At 38.1% G+C, this 20280-nt stretch overlaps 1 protein-coding gene across 1 annotated transcript; it reads left to right on the top strand.

Annotated features, from left to right (window-relative positions):
* The first annotated feature begins 17380 nt into the window (after positions 1–17380).
* On the top strand, positions 17381–19714 carry LOC142177139 (uncharacterized). Its single transcript, XM_075245604.1, has 2 exons — positions 17381–17517; positions 19318–19714. Exons 1-2 carry the CDS (start codon positions 17381–17383, stop codon positions 19712–19714), a joined length of 534 nt encoding a protein of 177 aa, XP_075101705.1.
* Positions 19715–20280: the final 566 nt, after the last annotated feature.

Genomic DNA, 20280 nt, shown 5'->3' with positions numbered 1-20280 from the left:
AAAGCTTGATTTGTGGCGATCTTATTTTCGAGGGATTTTCAAGGAAAATCATCGGGATTTGAGTCGTTCGGAGGTTGATACGCAAAGAATGGAATTTCTGGAGCATTATTTAGCTTTCTCGATATTGGACTCGGCTTGTTCGAGGTAACTAACACTTCTAAACGTGGTTCTGAGGGTATGAATCCCTGAATTTTGTGTTATATCAATTGTTGGAGGTGACATACATACTAGGTGACGAGCGTGTGGGCGTGCACCATAGAAATTGTGACTTAAATAAATTCTCGGGAGTTGTAAAATTAAAAAATCATGTTTTTGTCCGCATATTCTCCACGTGTTAGAGAAATTGAGCTGAGACGCATATTAAAGATCATGTTTAGGCTACGTGTCGATATTTTGGGACCCATAGGGTCGTGTTGCTGTTGAATTTAATTGTTTAAAATATACATTTCATACTCAGTCATGTTCATCCATTGTGAGGATATTTATGGGATCGGGGTTGCCCGCCTGCTGCAGGTCATATCGGCTTTGTATATATTATTATTATATTGATCGGGGCTGCCCATTGCACCAGTACTTCTAGGCTTTATTATTATTTGGATCGGGGTTGCCCGCCTGCAGCAGGCCATATCGGTTTTATTATTATATAGATCGGGGCTGCCCGCCTATAGCAGGCCATATCGGCTTTATATTATGTTTGGGCTGAAGAATCCCCTCCGGAGTTTACACCCCCCACAATGAGCGTAGATGATTTATATTTGTGATGGACTTCTCAGGGCATGTACTTGCCTTATTTATATATATTCGGGATGGACTTCCCAGGGTATGGACTTGCCTTATTTATTTATAATTGTGATGAATTTCCCTGGACATGAATCTTGTCCGAGTCATTTACATTTGGGGATAAATTTACCCCTGGGCTGGATTGGCCTTATACAGTATTGAGTGACTGACTGTCAGTCGATGTGTTCATATATATGGGATGGATCTTCCCTGGGCTGGATTGGACATATACAGTACTGAGTAATTGAGTATTTTGAGATTTGAGTATATGAGGTTTCCACTGAAGTGCATCACATACAGTATGTACATTGACATGTAGATATAGAGATCTCATATTCCTCGTATCAGTTAGAATTGAGCTATTTTACTTGCACTGAGCTTAATTGTTGAACTTGAAAGTACGCTTATATTTATGTACTGTTATTTTTATATTGGACTATACCTACTGAGCTCGTCACTACTTTCAGCCCAAAGGTTAGTCTTGTTACTTATTGAGTACATGGGGTCGGTTGTACTCATACTGCACTTCTGCACCTTGCGGACAGATTTCGGATGTTGATGTAGTTGTGTACGGCGAGAGCTGGATCTGAAGATGTACCTGCATTCCAGTCACTGGTGCCTCTTGTCCATGGTAGTTTGAGAATTTTAAATCTGTTCATTTATATTTCAGACAGATGACGTATTTTTATTTTACACTAGTTTTGTAAATTCTAATCTTAGAAGCTCATGATTTGTACTACCGGTCTTTGGGGAGTCTATTAGAGTTAGTTAAATATTAATTGAATCGGAATGCTATTATTTGGCTTACCTAGCAAAGTTAGATGTCATCATGGCTAGTTGGATTTAGGGTCGTGATATAGGGTCAATCTCATATCCAAGTTTGAGGGTAAAAGTGTATGTATAAACAAAAAAAAATCCTAGTTTAACGAAGGTCACCTTCTCCACGTCAAGCGGGACCAACACTTCGATATTTTTCCAGTTGTTGTCCTCCTTCACAATAGAAATGTTGGTCGACCGAATGGACGAAGTATACTTGTCGATCGCCCTATCCTGGTCATTGTCTGGATTAAAAGAAGTGCTCTGGATTTGAAGATCCTTGTTAAAAGACTATTCTTTAGGAATGATCGTGCTCGTAGTGAGGGGCTCAATGCCAGTATTTTTGGGTTTATATTTTTTGGACTGTCGATGCAAGTCTCGGTACCAGCGGTTATTGAAAGTGGTGAAGTCATGGTCACTACAGAACTGTTTTATTTAACGATAGCAGTAATGTTTCCGATGATGAAAATTACAATATGTAGAGAAGACATGGTGAAATAGATCAAGAAAAAAATTATCGGATGTTTTGCTAGAAGGAGAGGTTGCAGAGAATTGAAGGGTTTGCTGACGAAATTTGGAAAAGAGTAAAGTAAAAGTGAAAAGAAAGGCAAGTTTATAGGCGGTTCTCAAACTAAAGTAATCATTACCTTGGTAACTGGCAAAACTATTTGCCGAATCACAGAAAGGCATGCTCAATAAATGTAAAGAGGCGTGCGTCCTTTCAAGTGTGAGAAGCCATTCAAGAACTTTTCGGTCAAGAAATAAGAAGGTATTATCTACTTCCCGGTCATATCAAGTTGAACATGTGGCTGAGACACAAAATTATTGAATATAATAGTCCTAGAAACATAAAAACTACGTCCGATTTTCTTCAAAGTAACGTGACTTGGTAGGTGTTTAGGTTGTTATGGGTACTTATGGTTTGCCCGATGAAGTTATGCCTATTGAGCGCCGGTCACGTTTTAAGAATGAAAATTGGTCTGCCAGATAAAATAAAATATTTAAAAAAAGTGATTTTGTCTATCTTATTGTAAAAACTACCTTATCAGGAAAAAATAAGGACTGCCTCCGTGAATGCAAATAACAATAAATTTGTCAAAAAGAAGTGCATATGCACATATACATATTCATATAGTATTAATCTTCCCCGACCCCATTCTTCCTCTTGGGAGTTGGGAGCGGGAGAGTTTTTAGATCCTAAGGAAGAAAAAACTCAATTTTTCTGTATAAGCTCAAGATTTGGACTTGTGGACCTGCATTTTCATTCTGTAACCAGCAGTCTTCTTTCTCTTAATCATATGACTTAAAACTTTGGTATAACATCTCATAATTTTCTTCAACTTCAATCCATTTACCATCACTTGAAGTTGCTTTTCTTCCTCTATAAAATGTTGCCTTAGTGAAATGCTTCTTACTTCAATCAGCTGTTTCAAACTCTTCCTCTCATATTTCCTTTCTTCTTCACTTGGAACTTGTTTGTTTTCCACTGAGCCAATCAACTCTTCAGACTGCTGAGGATTTTCATCACTAATTGCACTCAGATTCAATGGCTTTCTTGTTCTCTTTGACATACTAACATCATAATGCAACTTTCTTGGAGAAACTTTACTTCCCATTTCTTTTCTTTCTTTCTCCCCCCCTCCTAGTTGGTGGCAACTCTTCAAGAAAAGATTATAACTTATAACTAATAAGTTGGAGATACCACATGATTAAATAATTCAGGGTTAATGGTCAGTTTTAGCCAGTGTCGTTTTCTCAGGGTGAGGTGTCATTTTTCTTGTATGGTTTTGATACAATCTCTCCAAAAATTTGATGATGTGTTGAATATCAAATCAAGGGAGGTTGGTGTGGATTTACAAAGTGGCAATCTTCATTGGGTGACAATTCCAATCATTCACTAGTGAAAAAGAAACATGTAAACTAATGGTACTGTATATTTGGTCCATACTGTGACTAGCAAAATTTTATAATTTCACGTAAGCTCTGACCCTGAAGATTGAGGTTCTTGAATCAATTAATGCCATTTGGTTGTTTATAGTGTATATATATATATATATATATATATATATATATATATATATATATATATACGCATTGTGTGTGTACCAATGTCATTGAATACATAATTTTAAAAATATCACGTAAATATTATAATTTGTTTAAGTTATATAAAATTATAAAATAAAAGTTAAAAAAAAAATCCTGAAATAATAGTTGATTCGTGTAGCTATCTGAATAAATGAACAATCTCATCTCACAAAAGTTTTCAAATGACTTATTGTGATTTATGAGAACTTATGACGCAATAATTTATGAAAATTATTGTTATTTATGTGAATTAATACTGAACAAAAAAACATAAAAATACCTTTATCCCAATTCTTTAAGAATTTGTCAAATAACATAAATTAAAAATTGAATCTTTTGATCCTTTAATAATTTGAGAATGAAAATATTGGCAATATACATCCTGCATGATTCATAGTGACAATGTAAAGTTTTAACAAATGACTATTGAATTAATATTTTAATACAAATAACTTAATATAAAAAGTATATATATAGCCATTATCATTTTTTACTGAATGCAAGAAAGAAAAAAAATTAAATGACAACTCATTTATAATATATTTTGTCTTCTACTATTTTATCCTTGTTGCTTCAAATTTATATTTTCACCGATTTGACTCTTAAATTTATTCTATAATCCATTCTGCTTTATTTTTTATTTCTTTAAGCGTTAGTGTGCTTCTTACAAAACATTTATATACCTTAGGAGTTTTGTAGCTTGTCAAATAATTTTACTTGTATGATGAATTTGGAAAAAATTGAATTGAATTATTTTCATAATTAATTAATTTAAAGATTTAATTATTTGTTCTCAATATTTAAAAAAAAAAGTAACTTAGTTTTTTGTTAATTAAAATCCTTAATAATATTCAACTAATAATTATAACTTTATGCAATAAGAGTTCTATTTTAAATAAGCAAATCATATGTAAACTTTGGATCTTTGTGTTATCAAAATCATGGTGTTTCTTACTCGTACAAACTTTGCTAACTTGTAGTTTCTAGCGTTTATATAAGCAAATTTTTGTATGGTAAAACTCTTAATTGATTTTGAAGGACTCAAAAATAGGCTTTTCTACCTAGTTCAATAAAGAAAAGTTAAATAAGTAAATTTTTAGTTGATTTTAAATTACTGAAAATTAGGATTGTGATCTAAATTATCATTTTGTCCAATACGAAATATATTTTTAAAGGGTAAAAAAAAGTAAACAACATTTCGCTAAGGGCCTTCGTTCTTTTAATATAGTATAGATATAACTTTATTAAAATTTTAACAAACTTAGATTTGAAGTCTTGAACTGTAATGACATGGACGGTCGTTTTGTATATTTGAGCTCTGATTCCCTATTTGATGATTCCCATATGTTTGTTTGTTGCTATGTGACTTGTGGGAATGGTTGGTCTGGCTTCGGAAAGATTTTGGAATGAATCGGAACACTTAGTTCCATGGTTGGAAGCTTAAATTATAAGACTAGATTAAAATTTGACTTCGAATAGATGACCTTGGATTAGTAATTTGATGGTTTCAATGGGTTCATATTGTGATTTTGGACTTAGGCGTATATCCGAATTTGAATTTAGAGGTTCCTAGGGTATTTTGGCTCTAATTATCGAAAGTTGGAAAGTTGAAGGTTTGGAAGGTTTATAAGTTGACCGAGAGTTGACTTTGATGATATCGGGTTCGGATTGTCATTCCGGAACTTGAAATAGGTTCATTTTTTCATTTGGGATTAGTGTGCAAATTTTGGTTGAAATCCGGATTGGTTAGGCTTGAATCGGATGCTTGGTTTAAAGTTGGAAGTTAATAAACTTAAGAGATTGATCTTGAGCGATGATTCTTGATTTTGATGTTAATTATGGTGTTTGGAGCCTTTGGATAGGTTTGGGTAATGTATTAGGACTTGTTGATATGATTGGACAAGGTTTCGAGGGGCTCGGGTGTGTTTCGGATGGATTCTGAACCATTTAGATATTGGATGGCATGTCAGGTTTTGGTGCGTCGCACCTGCGGAACTTTGTGTGTGGAGGAGTCCGCAAAATCAAAACTGGGTCTGGGCAGGGGAGTCCTCAATTGCAGAGTTCGGTGCACAGGCACAAAGTTTTATCCGCGGGAACGGATCCATAGAATCGGATGTTTGGCAGCAGGCGCAAGTGGTCGGGATTTTAGTGAAACTCGTAGAATCGATCCTTTTGCCACATAAGTGACACCGCAGAAGCGGTACAAATTATCGTAGATGCAAAATCATTGGGCGAAATATTATAATCGAGGGGTTGGCTTCATTTTGTCGTATTTTGAGATTGTGAACTCGAATTGGAGCAATTGTTAGGCGATTTTCACGCACTTGAATTGAGTAAGCGTTCTTAACTCTGATTTAATTATTATTCATGATTATATCCTTGATTTTAACTTTTGATTGATGAAATCTAAGGGAGAAATTGGGGTTTTTGTAAGAAATTTTGGAGAATAAATAATTGAGATTTGAACCCCGATTCGGAGTCAGATTTTGATGAAACGTATATATTTGGACCTATGTTGGATGGCTTATCGGAATTTGTGACTTTTATCGAGTTTCAGAATGCGGCCCGGGCTGAAATTTTGGTTGACTTTGTGTATTTAATTAAATATTGAGTTGTTATACTTCGTTATTGTTCCCTTTAGCATTATTTGACATGGTGATGTGTTATTTGACTACATTCGCGTCGTTCGAAGATTGATTCGCGATTGAGGATTTTTTTTTTTTGGAGTATTAACTTGGCTCGTTTGAGGCAAGTAACTTGTATAAGCTTGGTTCGAGGATAATTTCTCCGCTGGTTATGATATTTGATACATGTTGGAGTGATGCACATGCGAGGTAACGAGTGGATATGCGTATACCGTAGTTATTCTTGATCCAGGTAGACTTTAGGCCATTATGTGCTTCGTTTTGCTATCATTGTTCACGACCAATTTAGACCCTCTTTTTTAAAATTAATTTACTTATACTTATTGATTTTATAATAAATATGTTGAAAATATTTTCTAATCAATAACATCTATTTTTAAAATTAAGTAATTAATAAAGTTAAAATCAAAAGTTTAGTATTATATAATTATAAATATATTACTGTTACTATTTTGAGACTGTTAAAATAACCTTTATATTCATTGCATAGGTCTTATAATTAATTTTAAAAGATACTCCTTAAATTTAGTAAATTACCTTACTATTTCAAAATAATCCAAAATTAGTATTGGAAAATAAGATGTTTTAATAATTAATTAATTACATTAATTAGTTTTACATTTGATGATTAATATTTTCGTTACATTCTATCACTCACAAAAGAAACACAATCAATCTAGGTCGTCCATTCTACAGATCAACGGCCCTCATTTTATCTCCATTTTTCCTTTAATTTTAAATACCCTATCCGCTTTGATCTCAGCCGTTGAAAATAGAAGGTCTAACAACTCTCATATTTCATTTTAAAATTAAAACCATTAAGTGCCCAAATTATCAGGGTCAAGATCTCGTCTCTCACTCTTAACTCAGAGACGGCCAAACCCCACGCCCTAACCCTAATTCATTTGCCACAAATGGCCGCCCACATTTCCCATTTCGCCCTCTCTTCTCTCAACTCACCATGGTCAAATCAGTCATAGACCTTGCACAAATTTGTGCAAGGTCACAAATCGAACAAAGAATCATCCTCTTTGCCTTCCCTATTCGCGATTCTCGCTGACTCTTTCTTGTTTCATCATCCAAAATTCAAATATCCAAATCTGAACCCTAGATACAACGATGCAATATCAAGTCTTCGAATTTCTCTCAATATGTTGTTAAATCCATGGGATGCATGGCGTTTCTTCATCATCACCACTCTCCTTCTTTGTCCAGAGGTCAAATGCAGTGACCTATGGACATTGAGGTCTTGTCTAACGATTCTTTGCCTTCGAACGACCGATCTTCACTCGGGTAAAAAACTTCCTCACTCATTTCACCTCTGTTGCTAGATTTTCACTCAATCATACTTGCATCATCTAGTAGTCGTCATCTTTCACTACCCAGTTTGAATCTTGCTGAAACCCTAAGCCATTAAATGGCAGTATAAATAGAGCCTTGATTGCTCTCACTTAACATCACCAACCAGACCTACTAAACCTAACAAGAGTCGAAAATTTCATATGGTTTAGAAGCCTAGGTTTCTTTTCTACTTAATCCTAATTTCCTTTTGTTTCTGAGTTCCTTCACTACTCAAGAGCTTGAAATTTTGATTTTCATATGGCTAAGTTAAAATCATATTTGGCCGGCTACCCTAGAAAAGGTCAGTACACTTTCACCCTTTTTCTTTTAACTGTCTTATTCGAATATCATGAACATGATGTTGTCTGTTATTAGTTATGTTCATTTATAATGTTTGTCATTAGTGTATAGATGTTATTTTCAGTTCATGATGATGTGTTGTTAACCTATGGTCATCTGTTATACTTTTGAGTATCTTTAATCAGTATTGACTAAGTTATTATGTGATCTTGATGGCCTCTATTCTGTATCAAGCACCCTATGTGATTAAGCTACTTTACATGCCTTAATGACTTTCTCATATTTGCCTAGACTCCAGATTTTCTTTTAATGATTCTGTTGTGATCTTTATCCCTACCACACTATTTTTCTATATTTCGTTGTTCCGTAGTTGAGGTTGTTGTTTTGATAATTCTAACTAGAATAGACATGACCACTAATAGTTTAATCCTTCATCACTTAGCTGAAGCATGTGAAATTTAAGTGTCTAAATGCTCTCCTTCTTTGTATAAGTGTTTGTTAACTCTAAGAGCAGTTTCTAAGTCATTACAATGAGTCAATGAGAGTCTTATGTATGTGCTTAATTGCTAATCACATCTCTAAGCCTCATTATGTGGAATTGACCCACTAAGGTAACTAGGTCAACTCCTGTAAAACACCAGAAACTATTTTTGCATATGGTTGTTATGATTAGGTTATCTTTCATTAGGGTATACTCATGTTGAGTGTTAACTATTTCATAAGCTGAGTGCAAATCCATCATGTTTAGATGATAATCTTAGTCTGTACAGCTGGGTTAAGCCTGTTTAGTATGATGTCTCCCCTATTTTTGACCCTTAATGACATTGTTGAGCTGATGTTACAATGACTAAAACTCATCCTATTTTTGTAAGATCGTGACATTAGTTGAAATATCTATATGTATAGTTGAATGAAAGTTCTGTATGTATCTCTGCATATCTCTCATGATTTCATGCCTCTATGCACTGTCTTGAAACTGCATACAGTCTTATCTTTCCCCTTTAACCTGAATTAAACCTAGTCTATGAACTTTAAGAGAAACGTTTTATTGCTACTGCTTAGATACAATCGTTTGCCTATTTCCTAATAAGATTAACATTCCTATGAAGAAGTGATCCTGCCATCAATTCCAAATGAGTTGAGACTGATAGTCTATGATCCTGTTAAGTATTCTTAGATGTTCCATTTGAATCTGCAAACTTGTAGTCATGCTAAAAGTTCTAAATATATTCTGGTATCTCTAATAACACTTCTGTAGATTTCTAACCATGAATGCTTTGTCTGAATCTTTGTTGATGCTTTCCAAAGTTCCAAGTAGTATTGTTAACCTATATGTGTGCTAGTGACAAGATCTAAGTTAAACCAATTTATGATTTAGTCTGCTAGGGCAAATGCATCTATATTTCTGGGTTGTTGCATATCTGAATTGTGTTCTCTTTATCTATTCTCAAGATGTGTGATCCCAAGTGTTTGGTTCCTAGTAGTAACATTATAGTGTTCTTGTTTCTATGTATATTTGAAAACTTGACCTTCAGACCCGTTTAATGTGTTAATCATTAGCTTAAGTATTGGAAATATAGTTATGAACAAATGAAATTGTTTCTGTGTTCCTTATGTTATTCTGCTAAGAAAGAGGAATACTTCTGTGGTAGGGTGTGTTATGGTAGTTGGTTTACATTGAAAGAGACTCATTGGCGCTTAAACCTATAGGGAAGAATGAGTCGTTAGTGGTTAGGGGTATTTGGGAGTGGAGTTTAACTCTAGGTTAGGCTGCTCTCCTCGGCACAAGCATTTCCCTAAGTCTTGAGACCCTTGGAAACTTTGAAGTGTCGGAGAATTCAAAGGGGGCATCGGCCTTGAGTGGAACTCTCTCCTTAGCCCTTAATTTATTGACACTTGTTATTCTCTTTGGGTTTAGTGTTTAATGACAACTCAAGGTTTTCAATGTAAATTATTTACCATATATAATCGCCACATTAGTATAACTTCTCATAGTATTTGAGTATTGTTAGTTTGTTATATTTTGCTCCAATCGTCTACTTATGTGTTTCATGCATGATTGAATATACAGAATATGTGTCTAATGACCTTCTCTTTTCTTTATTTCTTAACATGTACCTGCTGAGTTCCTAAGGAACTCAACCCCAAATCCGGTATTGCTATATCTCATAAGGTCCGGAGTCAGTTGTTACATGTCCATGTATTGCTGGGCCTGCTTCTTTGGGGCCTAAATACCAGAGTCCAATCCTCTCCTTTAAACTCTTTTGTCATTTACTGTTTCATTGCCTTAGCCTTATTGCCTTGTTGCATCTTGCTGCGTTTTTGTTGTTGTTTTATCTCACATGTATACAATAATTATATATTGGATTGAATGCTTTACTTTATATCTAAAGTCATATAAAACTTAGGCAAACCTTAAATAAGCTAGGATTAAAAGAAGTATTAGTTAGTAACTAATCCTACGTTCGCTAATCATGAGTTGTTATGTTATTAATCCACTATGCTTTGCTAACCCTTCTTAATGATTTTGAAGCCCAAAAGCTTGGCAAGAGGTGACAGTCTCTTTCAAAAGGAAAAATCATAATTGAATCGCAAGTTTAAACTTCTAAAAGGAAAACAACTCTTTTCGAAAACCAAGGTGTTGCCGCCCCAAACAAAGATTTTCAAACGGTTCCTTCAAGTCTAATATTTAAAAGTCAAGGTATGACTTAGGTTTACTTTCACAATATTTTCATTTTATTAATAATAACATGAACATCCATGCTTCTTAAAGAGAAAGTGTTTTACAACTTAGCTCTTCTTTTCACATATTTTCATACAAACACCATACACATTTTTTAAGCTCTTTCAAGCGTATATACACTAACAGTATTTTTCTAAGTCTCTTCTATAAACCCATCCCCTTTAAGCTACACACTTCTTTTGTAAGTATCATTCTCTAATATGTAGTAAGTCGTACTCCTTTAAAACTAGTTAAGCATAATACAAATAATTAGTCCTAAATCTAGTCTAAGTCCTATGGAGCAACCTCGGGTAGATTTTAAGGGGTGCCTAACACCTTCCCCTTATAAGAACAAGAATCCTTACCCATAATCTCATAGGTTAGCAGATTAATAAAGAATATGACCTTTAGTAATTAAATAGGTGCCCTAGTATACCTTTAAATATTAGGTGGCGACTCTCTTTCATCAACAACAGAGAAAACACAAGTTGAATCTTATTTTAACTAGTGCAAAATAGGGTGCAACAACAAGGCGACTTTGCTGATAATTCACACTTAGGTTCTGACCTTAGAAGACTTCGACTGAATTTAGCACTTAGATTTGTTTGTACATTGCTTTAATTGTATTCAATTTGCAATTTTGTTCTTACTTGCCCTACTTGTTCCTTATGCTTTCTTATTATCATGCTTATTATTGTTACACCCTTATCTGTTACCGCTTTATATATATATTGTCATCACACTTCTGCCTATAGAGTCTTGGTCGTACATTATCACACACGATGGCATGCGAGGGTTGTCTTTTACACCCCTCTGAACCTTCTTTTCAAAACTCTTTAGTTTTAGAGAATGGCTTTATTAGGTCAACTGACATAACTTCTCGCAGTCTACAGTCCTATTCAAAAGCAGGAAACACTCTACTCTAGCAAACATAGATCATATTGCATAAACCTTAGGTGAGTCGATCCTTGGCATCAACACATAATTAGGAAATCCACCCTAATGTCAATGGGTCATGCACCCAACAACATGACTTCTGTGGAAAGACGAACGAACCTGACGAGACATCTAAAGATCTAATGCAAACACTTACCAAAACATTTCTCTACCCACTTCAGAAATGAAAATCAACCAAAACATCCCTGAGATCAATATGTTGATGGGAGCGCCACACAAACTGAAGCAGTGGTGGAAGAATATCCATCGAGAGCACGAAGATAAAATTCGGACACACTTGGGGGTACTGACCGCTTTGCTAAATATCCGAATAGACAAGGTACTCACTCGCCTGCTGTTAGAGTTCTAGGATCCGGCTAAGGTGGTGTTTAAGTTTGTTAATTGTGAGTTAGTGCCGACATTGGAAGAAGTTACCATTTTCACGGAACTGCCATTTATAAGGAGGAGACCAATACTACCAGTCACCATGCCCGGATATAGGTTCCTAGATGTTATGGTTCTGGCTAATAGTCAAAGTTTGAGAAACAACAAGGACGGATAATTGAGCCTAGATCAGTTGTTCGATAGGTTCAGACATAGTGAAAGCTATGAGTAGTACTCGAGAGAAATTCAGTGTGATCAAGCAACATGAGAGAGTCTCAGACCCATCATTTTTTCATTGGCACTATTGGGATTGTTGGTCTTCCCATAGAGAAGAGGTCAGATCAATATCAACTTGTTGCCCATGGTTCTAGCGACATTCTGTGAAAACCTCCAAGCTACTCTGGTACCAATGGTGCTAGCTGAGATTCTAAGGGCTTTGTCTGCATGTGCATGAGGGTATGATCTGGGCCACAGAACATTTCTTCCAGTGAGAGGACACCATTGACTACTTTGTGGGCATCAGCAACATGATTCGCAGTCATAACGAGAGGATAAGACATTGGGTCTCTCCACATAGACAAGAAAAGTAGAGAGAAATGCTGACTAATCTAGGTGGAGAATGGGTCAATTGGAAGATGTCACGGTTAGGCGGGAAGGCAATCCTAAAGACTCCTCAGAAATACGTCATTGAGCTGATAGAATTTGAGGGCATCCAATCATACTCACCCTTGCGGGTTCTCAGACAGTTCGGGTCGATCCAAGATGTGCTTCTATGGACGAGGATGGCATATTATAAGGATGAGTACAATGGACAGATTCCAATACCAAGGATAAGAAGGCTCCAAGAAGAGTGGAATGACCTGGTTACAATGTCGATGTGTCAAAACTTGTGGTGCACTCTGAAGTATTATGTCTGGATCAACGAGGAAGATGATCTAGCCCGACCAAAAACAGAGGGTATAGCCTATCTAGAAGACGCAATGGCTGTTTTGCGAATCTACTATGAGATTCTTCCACATTATCTTGTGACTACCTTGATGCACCATCAAGTGGTCCCAGAATCCATCGATCATATGTTGCCACCTACTGAAGATGATGACCGGGTAGTGGAAGGCATCCAGATAGAATCTGAGACATGACCGAAGGAAGATACAAGGGAAGGGTCTGAGTTCAAGATGACGAAGAGGAATTTGAAGAAGATCCGAAAGAAGATCCGGAGGAAGAACCAGAAGAAGAAAAGGAGATGGGGAATGATTCTGGGGATGGTTACTAGGAGTTGGTTGATTTCCCCTTCTTTCCCACTTTGTATCTTTATCCCTAGTTTTCTTATTTTCCCTAAGGGCAAGTTGTTTAAGCCCATGTAGTTCTATGAATGTCAGAAACAGTGATGTAATCTCTGTTCCCACCTATCTCAATCTAAACATTATCACTGAAAAAAGAAACTTGCTTCGGATCTGAATGTGTCAAGTCTAATTGTTTGTCAAACAATCGCAATTTAGGCCCACCTAGAATAATCAGAGGTCCCACGAATTCTAGGGAAATGTGCTTGCCTGAATATGTGAGTTAACTATTCTGTGTGATCTTCTGCTTGTATAAATGAAGAAACTGACTTCTGTTTCTTTTTCTTTCTTTTTTTCATTTCTTACTTTATTATTAATCCCCAAAATAAAGTTGTTTTGTGTCGACCCGAAACTGGCGGAACCACCGTACAACTTAAGATCAATGGGGAAGATGTTTGCTATAGAAAACCCGACTGAAAATATTCTGGTCATAGGCGATAGCCCGGGGCGATCGGGAGAGAAGGACGATACAAGGAATGATGAACACGTGGCAAGGATGGCCCTGGAGATGGAGTCTTTAAGGGAGGAGCATATCAGGGAACTAGCACATTTGGCCATGACAACACTCCCTCAACCACCTCGCTTTCCTTCTTTGGATTCAATCCCCGACCACTTTCCTTCCTCATCACTCCATACCATAAACACCCCCCACCACTTAAATCATACCTCCAGTAACTCCCACAAATCCACAAAATCCCCCTATCCACACTCTCTACGTACCACAGTACGTTCAAACGCCACAAAACCCGCCTATTACCACTAACACAACTCACACCCCTCCTCATGACTAATTCACTTTTACCACTCACCAAAACTATAACATACCAGTAGCATATATTGTTGTCCATGAGTAGTATGTTCCCCCTATATATGTCATTTCTGAACCTACCTTTACATCACCTGTCACGGTTAGGTACCTTATTAGATTGACTAATACACTGAGATGGAAAGGGAATCTAGGCGTAAGGAAGAGGAGTCAGTGTCTGAGCAGTTACAGATCTTGAGAAAACAAATGAAGAACCTCCAAGTCGCTCGAGGGAGTGAAAGTTTGAACTATGAGGATATGTGTATCCATCCGGATGTAGATATGCCAGTAGGGTATAAGCCTCCAAAGTTCGATATCTTTGATGGGACGGGTGATCCCCACGCACATTTGAGGGCATATTGTGACAAGTTAGTTAGGGTGGGAAGGAATGAGAAGCTGGGAATAAAGTTATTCATAAGGAGCTTGACGGGAGAAGCACTTACCCGGTATACTTGACAAGATCCGTGAAACTGGAGAACATAGCAGGATATGGCAGAAGATTTCATTAATTGCTTTCGATTAAACACAGAGATCACTCCCGATAGATTCGCACTAGTAAACCTACAGAAAAAATCGTCCGAGTCATCCCAAGAATATGCACGACGATGGAGGTCGGAAGCTGCCAGGGCACAACCTCCGTTGGACGACAGTGAATTAACCAAGTATTTCATCAAGGCCAGTGAAGGGATATACTTTGAAAAGATGATGGGTATGATGGGACAGAAATTCCCTGAACTGGTCAAGATGGGAGATTTCTTAGAAGAAGGTATAAAATCTGGCAAAGTACAATCCATGGCCGCGCTGCAAGCGACCAACAAGGCAATCCAATCAGGGTCAATCGGTAGCGGAAAGAAGAAAAAGGATAAGTCTCAGTAGTCGTCCCTTATTACTTACCCAGCCCACATCATGGCAACACTTTTCATTCCCCAAAAAATCATTTACCACCACCCGCCTATGCTCCAGTCTATAACACACAGCCATATTACCACCTCCAACCTCAATATAACCCTCCTCAAGCCCATAACAACCTGAATCCACAACGACCATGTGATCATGTCCAAACCACCACTCATCAAAACCGGCCCACTTATGCACTACGCCCTAGTCTAAATTTTGAAGAGTGGGGTCCCAGAAATTATAACCTGATTGCTGAGCCTCTGGCCCAATTGTTTGAAAGATTGAGGAGAGAAGGACTGATACATCCAGTGGAATGAAGGGTTCCTGAGTATCCCTCAAAGTATTATGATGCAACCAAAAGGTGCGTATATCATTCAAACATGCCTGGGAATGACACTGAAGATTATTTTAAGATGAAAAATGAAATTGAGAAATTGATCGAAAGCGGATCCATTCAGTTCACTCCAGCTCCGCCCAATGTAAATCGCAATCCACTTCTGAATCACCGGAATCAAGGGGTCAACATGATTGCCTTGGATGAAGAATATGATTTTAAAAGAACTATTGTCGCAATAGGAAATGCATAGGCCGCAAGGATCCTACCTCAAAAGACTCCAATGATCATAGTAAAGGTGAGACCCATGGTGATGGTTCAGACTTATCAATGACAACCTGTCGTTGCTACAGGGGATGAAGAGAGTCGGGAATACAAAATTATCCCATGGGTATACCAGCAAAAGGGGAAAGCCTAGATGGCAGACTCTGTGGCCGCCCACAGTATGACTAGGTCAGGGAGATGCTAGCTCCTGAAGATGCAACTCGAGGGAATTTCGGAAGGGAGCAGATTAAAAGAAGAAATATAACAGACCTGAAAGCTGCAGAATTTTGGAAGAGAATGTCGACCAAAGAATACTCCGTGGAGGAGCAGCTGAAGAAAACTCTGGCGCAAATATCAATCATGGACTTGCTGATGAGCTCCGACAGTCATAAGGATGCCCTGATGAAAGTATTAAGTGGGGTAAGTGTTCCAAGCAACACCACCAGTGAGGCACTGGCTACAATAATTGGGAAAATTGTCGAAGCAAATATGATCACTTTCAAAAGAGACGATCTTCCTGTCGAAGACCTGAGTCACAAAAAAGCTCTACATATCACTGTCAAATGCGGGGACAAGGTGGTGTCCCGAGTACTGGTTGATGGGGGGTCAGGAGTCAACATCTCCAAGCTCTCTACTCTGCACGAGTTGGGAATCCACCTGAGGGAAGTCAAGGAAAGCCATGTAAGGGTGAGGGCTTTTGATGGCTTGCAGAAGGATGTTATTGGAGAAATTTATTTGGCTTTGTAGATCGGACTAGTTGAATTTCCCACATTGTTTCAAGTGATGGATATTTCCTCTTCATACAACTTGCTACTGGGAAGACCCTAGATATACATGGCAGGGGCTGTCCCATCCACCCTACACCAATGCATGAAATTTGAGTGGGACTGTCAAGAAATTGTGGTCCATGGCAAATGGGGCCAAACGGCTTATTTGGAGCATGCAGTCTCATTCATTGAAGGGTTAGACGGAGTTACTTTCTATACAGTGGAAATCATACAGACTATCGAAATCAAAGATATGAATAAAACTTGGGAATGCAGTCACCGTATAGATCCAAGATGGCCATAAGGGAGATGATGAAATATGGATACAGGCCAGGAACTAGGCTAGGAGCCAGGTCAGACGGGATTACAGAACGAATTAAACCAAACGGGCAGAAAGGAAGGGTCGGCATAGGATATCAGCCTCCAGTGGGGAAGACTCATATCGGTAGCTCTGGGGAAAAGGCTTTTGTGCCAGAGCATGTTTCGAGTACGGGCCAGAGTTCAGCGCCAGAAGATGATATCATTGAGGGAATGGGAAGGCTGTTTGTGGCTATGATTGAAGAATGCTATGAAGGAACTGACATCAAGACACCGACCATTCGAAATGCCAAACCAGGGGAAAAGCTACGGAATTGGACTGCCAGCCTGTCTTTGGTTCGCTGGGAGTCTTGTTAGTGTGGAATTGTAAAAGTTTTCTTTTGAAAAGCACACGGTCAATTGAGGCATGCACCGTGTCTGTAACCTTTTATCATTTGCCTCTTTTGAACGCCTAGATGTTCCCCTTTTGATGAAATAAAAAAAATCATTTTCTTAAATATTGAATGCAAAATTTACCACTTCATTTGTACTTCATTTTTCTTTTCAGTAATCAAAATGATAAAAAACCACGTTCGTGATTGTGACATGTAACAAAATCGTCGAGCGAAATGACCCAGATTACGAGGAATACGGCGAGAGTATGATGCCAAACAATCTCTTACAAGAGATCGAACAGCTGGAGAGTCAGAAAAAGCCTAACCTAGAAGAAATAGAAGTGGTCAATCTTGGAAGCAAAGAAGATGTGAAAGAAACCAAAATCATCATTCATCTAGAAGCCGAGTAGAGGGAAAACCTGCTTGAGCTACTCCGACAATACATCGATGTGTTCGCATGGTCATATGATGACATGCCTGCATTAAGTACTGACATTGTCTCGCATCGATTTCCTACCAATCCTGCCAAATCACAAGTCAAGACAAAACCCAAAAATTTCAAGCCCGACTTGAGTCTGAGGATAAAGGAAGAAGTAACCAAGCAAATTAAGGTGAATATAGTAAGGGTCACCAATTATCCCAGTTGGTTAGCAAATATTCCCAGTACCCAAGAAAGATGGGAAGATCAGGAAATGTGTGAAGATCTCAACAAAGCCATTCCAAAGGTCGAATTCCCTTTACCAAATATCCACATCCTCATCGACAACTATGCAAAGCATAAACTACAGTCGTTCGTGGATTGTTTGCTGGATACCACCAAATCTTGATGCACAAGAAAGATGCAGAAAAGATAGCCTTTACCACACCTTGGGGAGTTTACTGTTATAGAGCCATGTCGTTCGGTCTCAAGAACGTTGGTGCCACTTACATGAGGGCCATGACGATCCTCTTTCATGACATGATTCACAAGGAGATCGAGGTGTATGTGGATAACATCATCATCAAGTCTCGGAAGAGTTCAGAGCACTTGGACGATTTGAAGGAATTATTTGAGTGCCTGCGGAGGTACAACTTGAAATTGAACTCGGCAAAATGCGCGTTCAGAGTCCCTACTGAAAAAATTGTTAGGCTTCGTCGTAAGCAGAAAAGGGATAGAACTGGACCTATCAAAATCAAGGTCATTCAAGAGTTTCCATCGCCCAAGAATAAGAAAGATGTGATGAGTTTCCTGGGTAGACTGAATTACATCAGTCGTTTCATAGCCCAGTCCACAGTAATTTGTGAACCTATTTTCAAGTTGCTGAAAAAGGACACCGCCACAAAATGGACAGAAGAGTGTTAGAAAGCCTTCGATCGAATTAAGGAATATTTGTCAATCCCACCAGTGTTGGTTCTCCCCGAGCTCGAGAAGTCATTGTTACTATATTTGTCAATCTTGGACAACGCCTTCGGATGTGTGTTGGGACAGCTTGACAAAACTGGGAGAAAGGAGCAGGCCATCAACTACTTAAGTAAGAAGTTCAGACCATGCGAGGCCAAATACACTTTGATAGAACGCATTTGTTGTGCTCTGACTTGGATTGCCTAGAAACTAAGGCATTACATGTCAGCATACACTACGCATTTGATATCTCGTTCGACCCACTCAGATATATCTTTCAGAAGCCAATTACTACTAGAAAGCTAGCTAAATGGAAAATTCTCCTCAGCGAATTTGACATTGTGTACATAAATCAAAAGGCTATCAAGGGGCAAGCTTTAGCCCACCACCTTGTAGATAATCCGGTGGACAGGGATTATGAGCCACTCACTAGGTATTTCCTGACGAAGAGGTATTATTCACTAGAGAGGATATTGCAGAGTCATACCCTGGATGGAAGATGTTTTTCGAAGAAGCAGCAAACTTCAAAGGAGTAGGAATTGGGGCAATCCTATTTTTGGAATCCAGACAACACTATCCAGCATCGTCAAAGATAAGAATCCCTTGTACCAATAAAATGGATGAATACGAAGCATGCATCCTTAGGATCAGAATGGAAGTCGACATGAACGTCAAAGAACTTTTGGTCATAGGGGATTCTGATCTATTGATACACCAAGTCTAAGGGGAGTGGTCTACCAAAAATATCAAGATCATTTCGTACCTGTACTACGTAAAATAATTATGCAATAAGTTCACAAAGATTGAGTTCAATCACGTTCCTAGGATTCAGAACGAGTTCGCCGACGTCGTTGCAACTCTATCGTCCATAATTCAGCATCCAAATAAGAACTACATCGACCCTATCAAGGTAGAGATTAGGGATCAACATGCATATTGCTTCCATGTAGATGAAGAGCCAGACGGTAAATCGTGGTACATGACGTCAGGAGATTCCTTGAAACCAGAGAGTATCAAAAATGCTACTAATAGTCAGAAGCAAGCCCTCATGAGGCTCGCGAATCACTTTTTCATTAATGGGGAAATCTTGTACAGGAGGACCCCAAACTTGGATTTGTTGAGATGTGTAGATGCCACCGAGGCGACCAGATTATTGGAAGAAATACATGCAGGAACGTGTGGACCTCGCATGAACGGGTTCCCATTAGCCAAGAGATCTTGAGAGCCGGATACTTTTGGATGACTATGGAAAGTGATAGTATCTGTTACGTATAGAAGTGTCACCAGTTCCAGATCTACAAGGATTTTATTCGGGTTCCGCCTAATAAGTTGAATGTGATGGGTTCGCCTTGGTCGTTCGCCGCTTGGGGCATGGACATGATTGGGCTTATAGATCCCGCTGTATCAAATGGGCACCGCTTCATCTTGGTAGCCATCGACTACTTCACTAAATGGGTCGAAGCATCTACTTACAAGGCCGTCACAAATAAGGTAGTGGCGGATTTCGTCTGAAACAACATTGTCTGCCAATTTGGGATACCTGAGTCAATCATCACTGACAATGTCGCTAACCTCAATAGCGACCTTATGAGGGAAATCTGTGAGAAGTTCAGAATTGTCCACCGCAACTCCACAGCCTACAAACCACAAATGAATGGGGCAGTCGAGGCAGACAACTAGAATATCAAGAAAATTCTGTGAAAGATAGTGGGCAATCATAGGCAATGGCACAAGAAACTATCCTTCGCCTTACTGGGTTATTGGACCACCATGAGAACATCCATTAGG

This window comes from Nicotiana tabacum, chromosome 23 (assembly GCF_000715075.1).
Source record: "Nicotiana tabacum cultivar K326 chromosome 23, ASM71507v2, whole genome shotgun sequence".
Classification (NCBI taxonomy): Eukaryota; Viridiplantae; Streptophyta; class Magnoliopsida; order Solanales; family Solanaceae; genus Nicotiana; species Nicotiana tabacum.
This window is presented reverse-complemented; position numbering and strand designations above follow the sequence as displayed.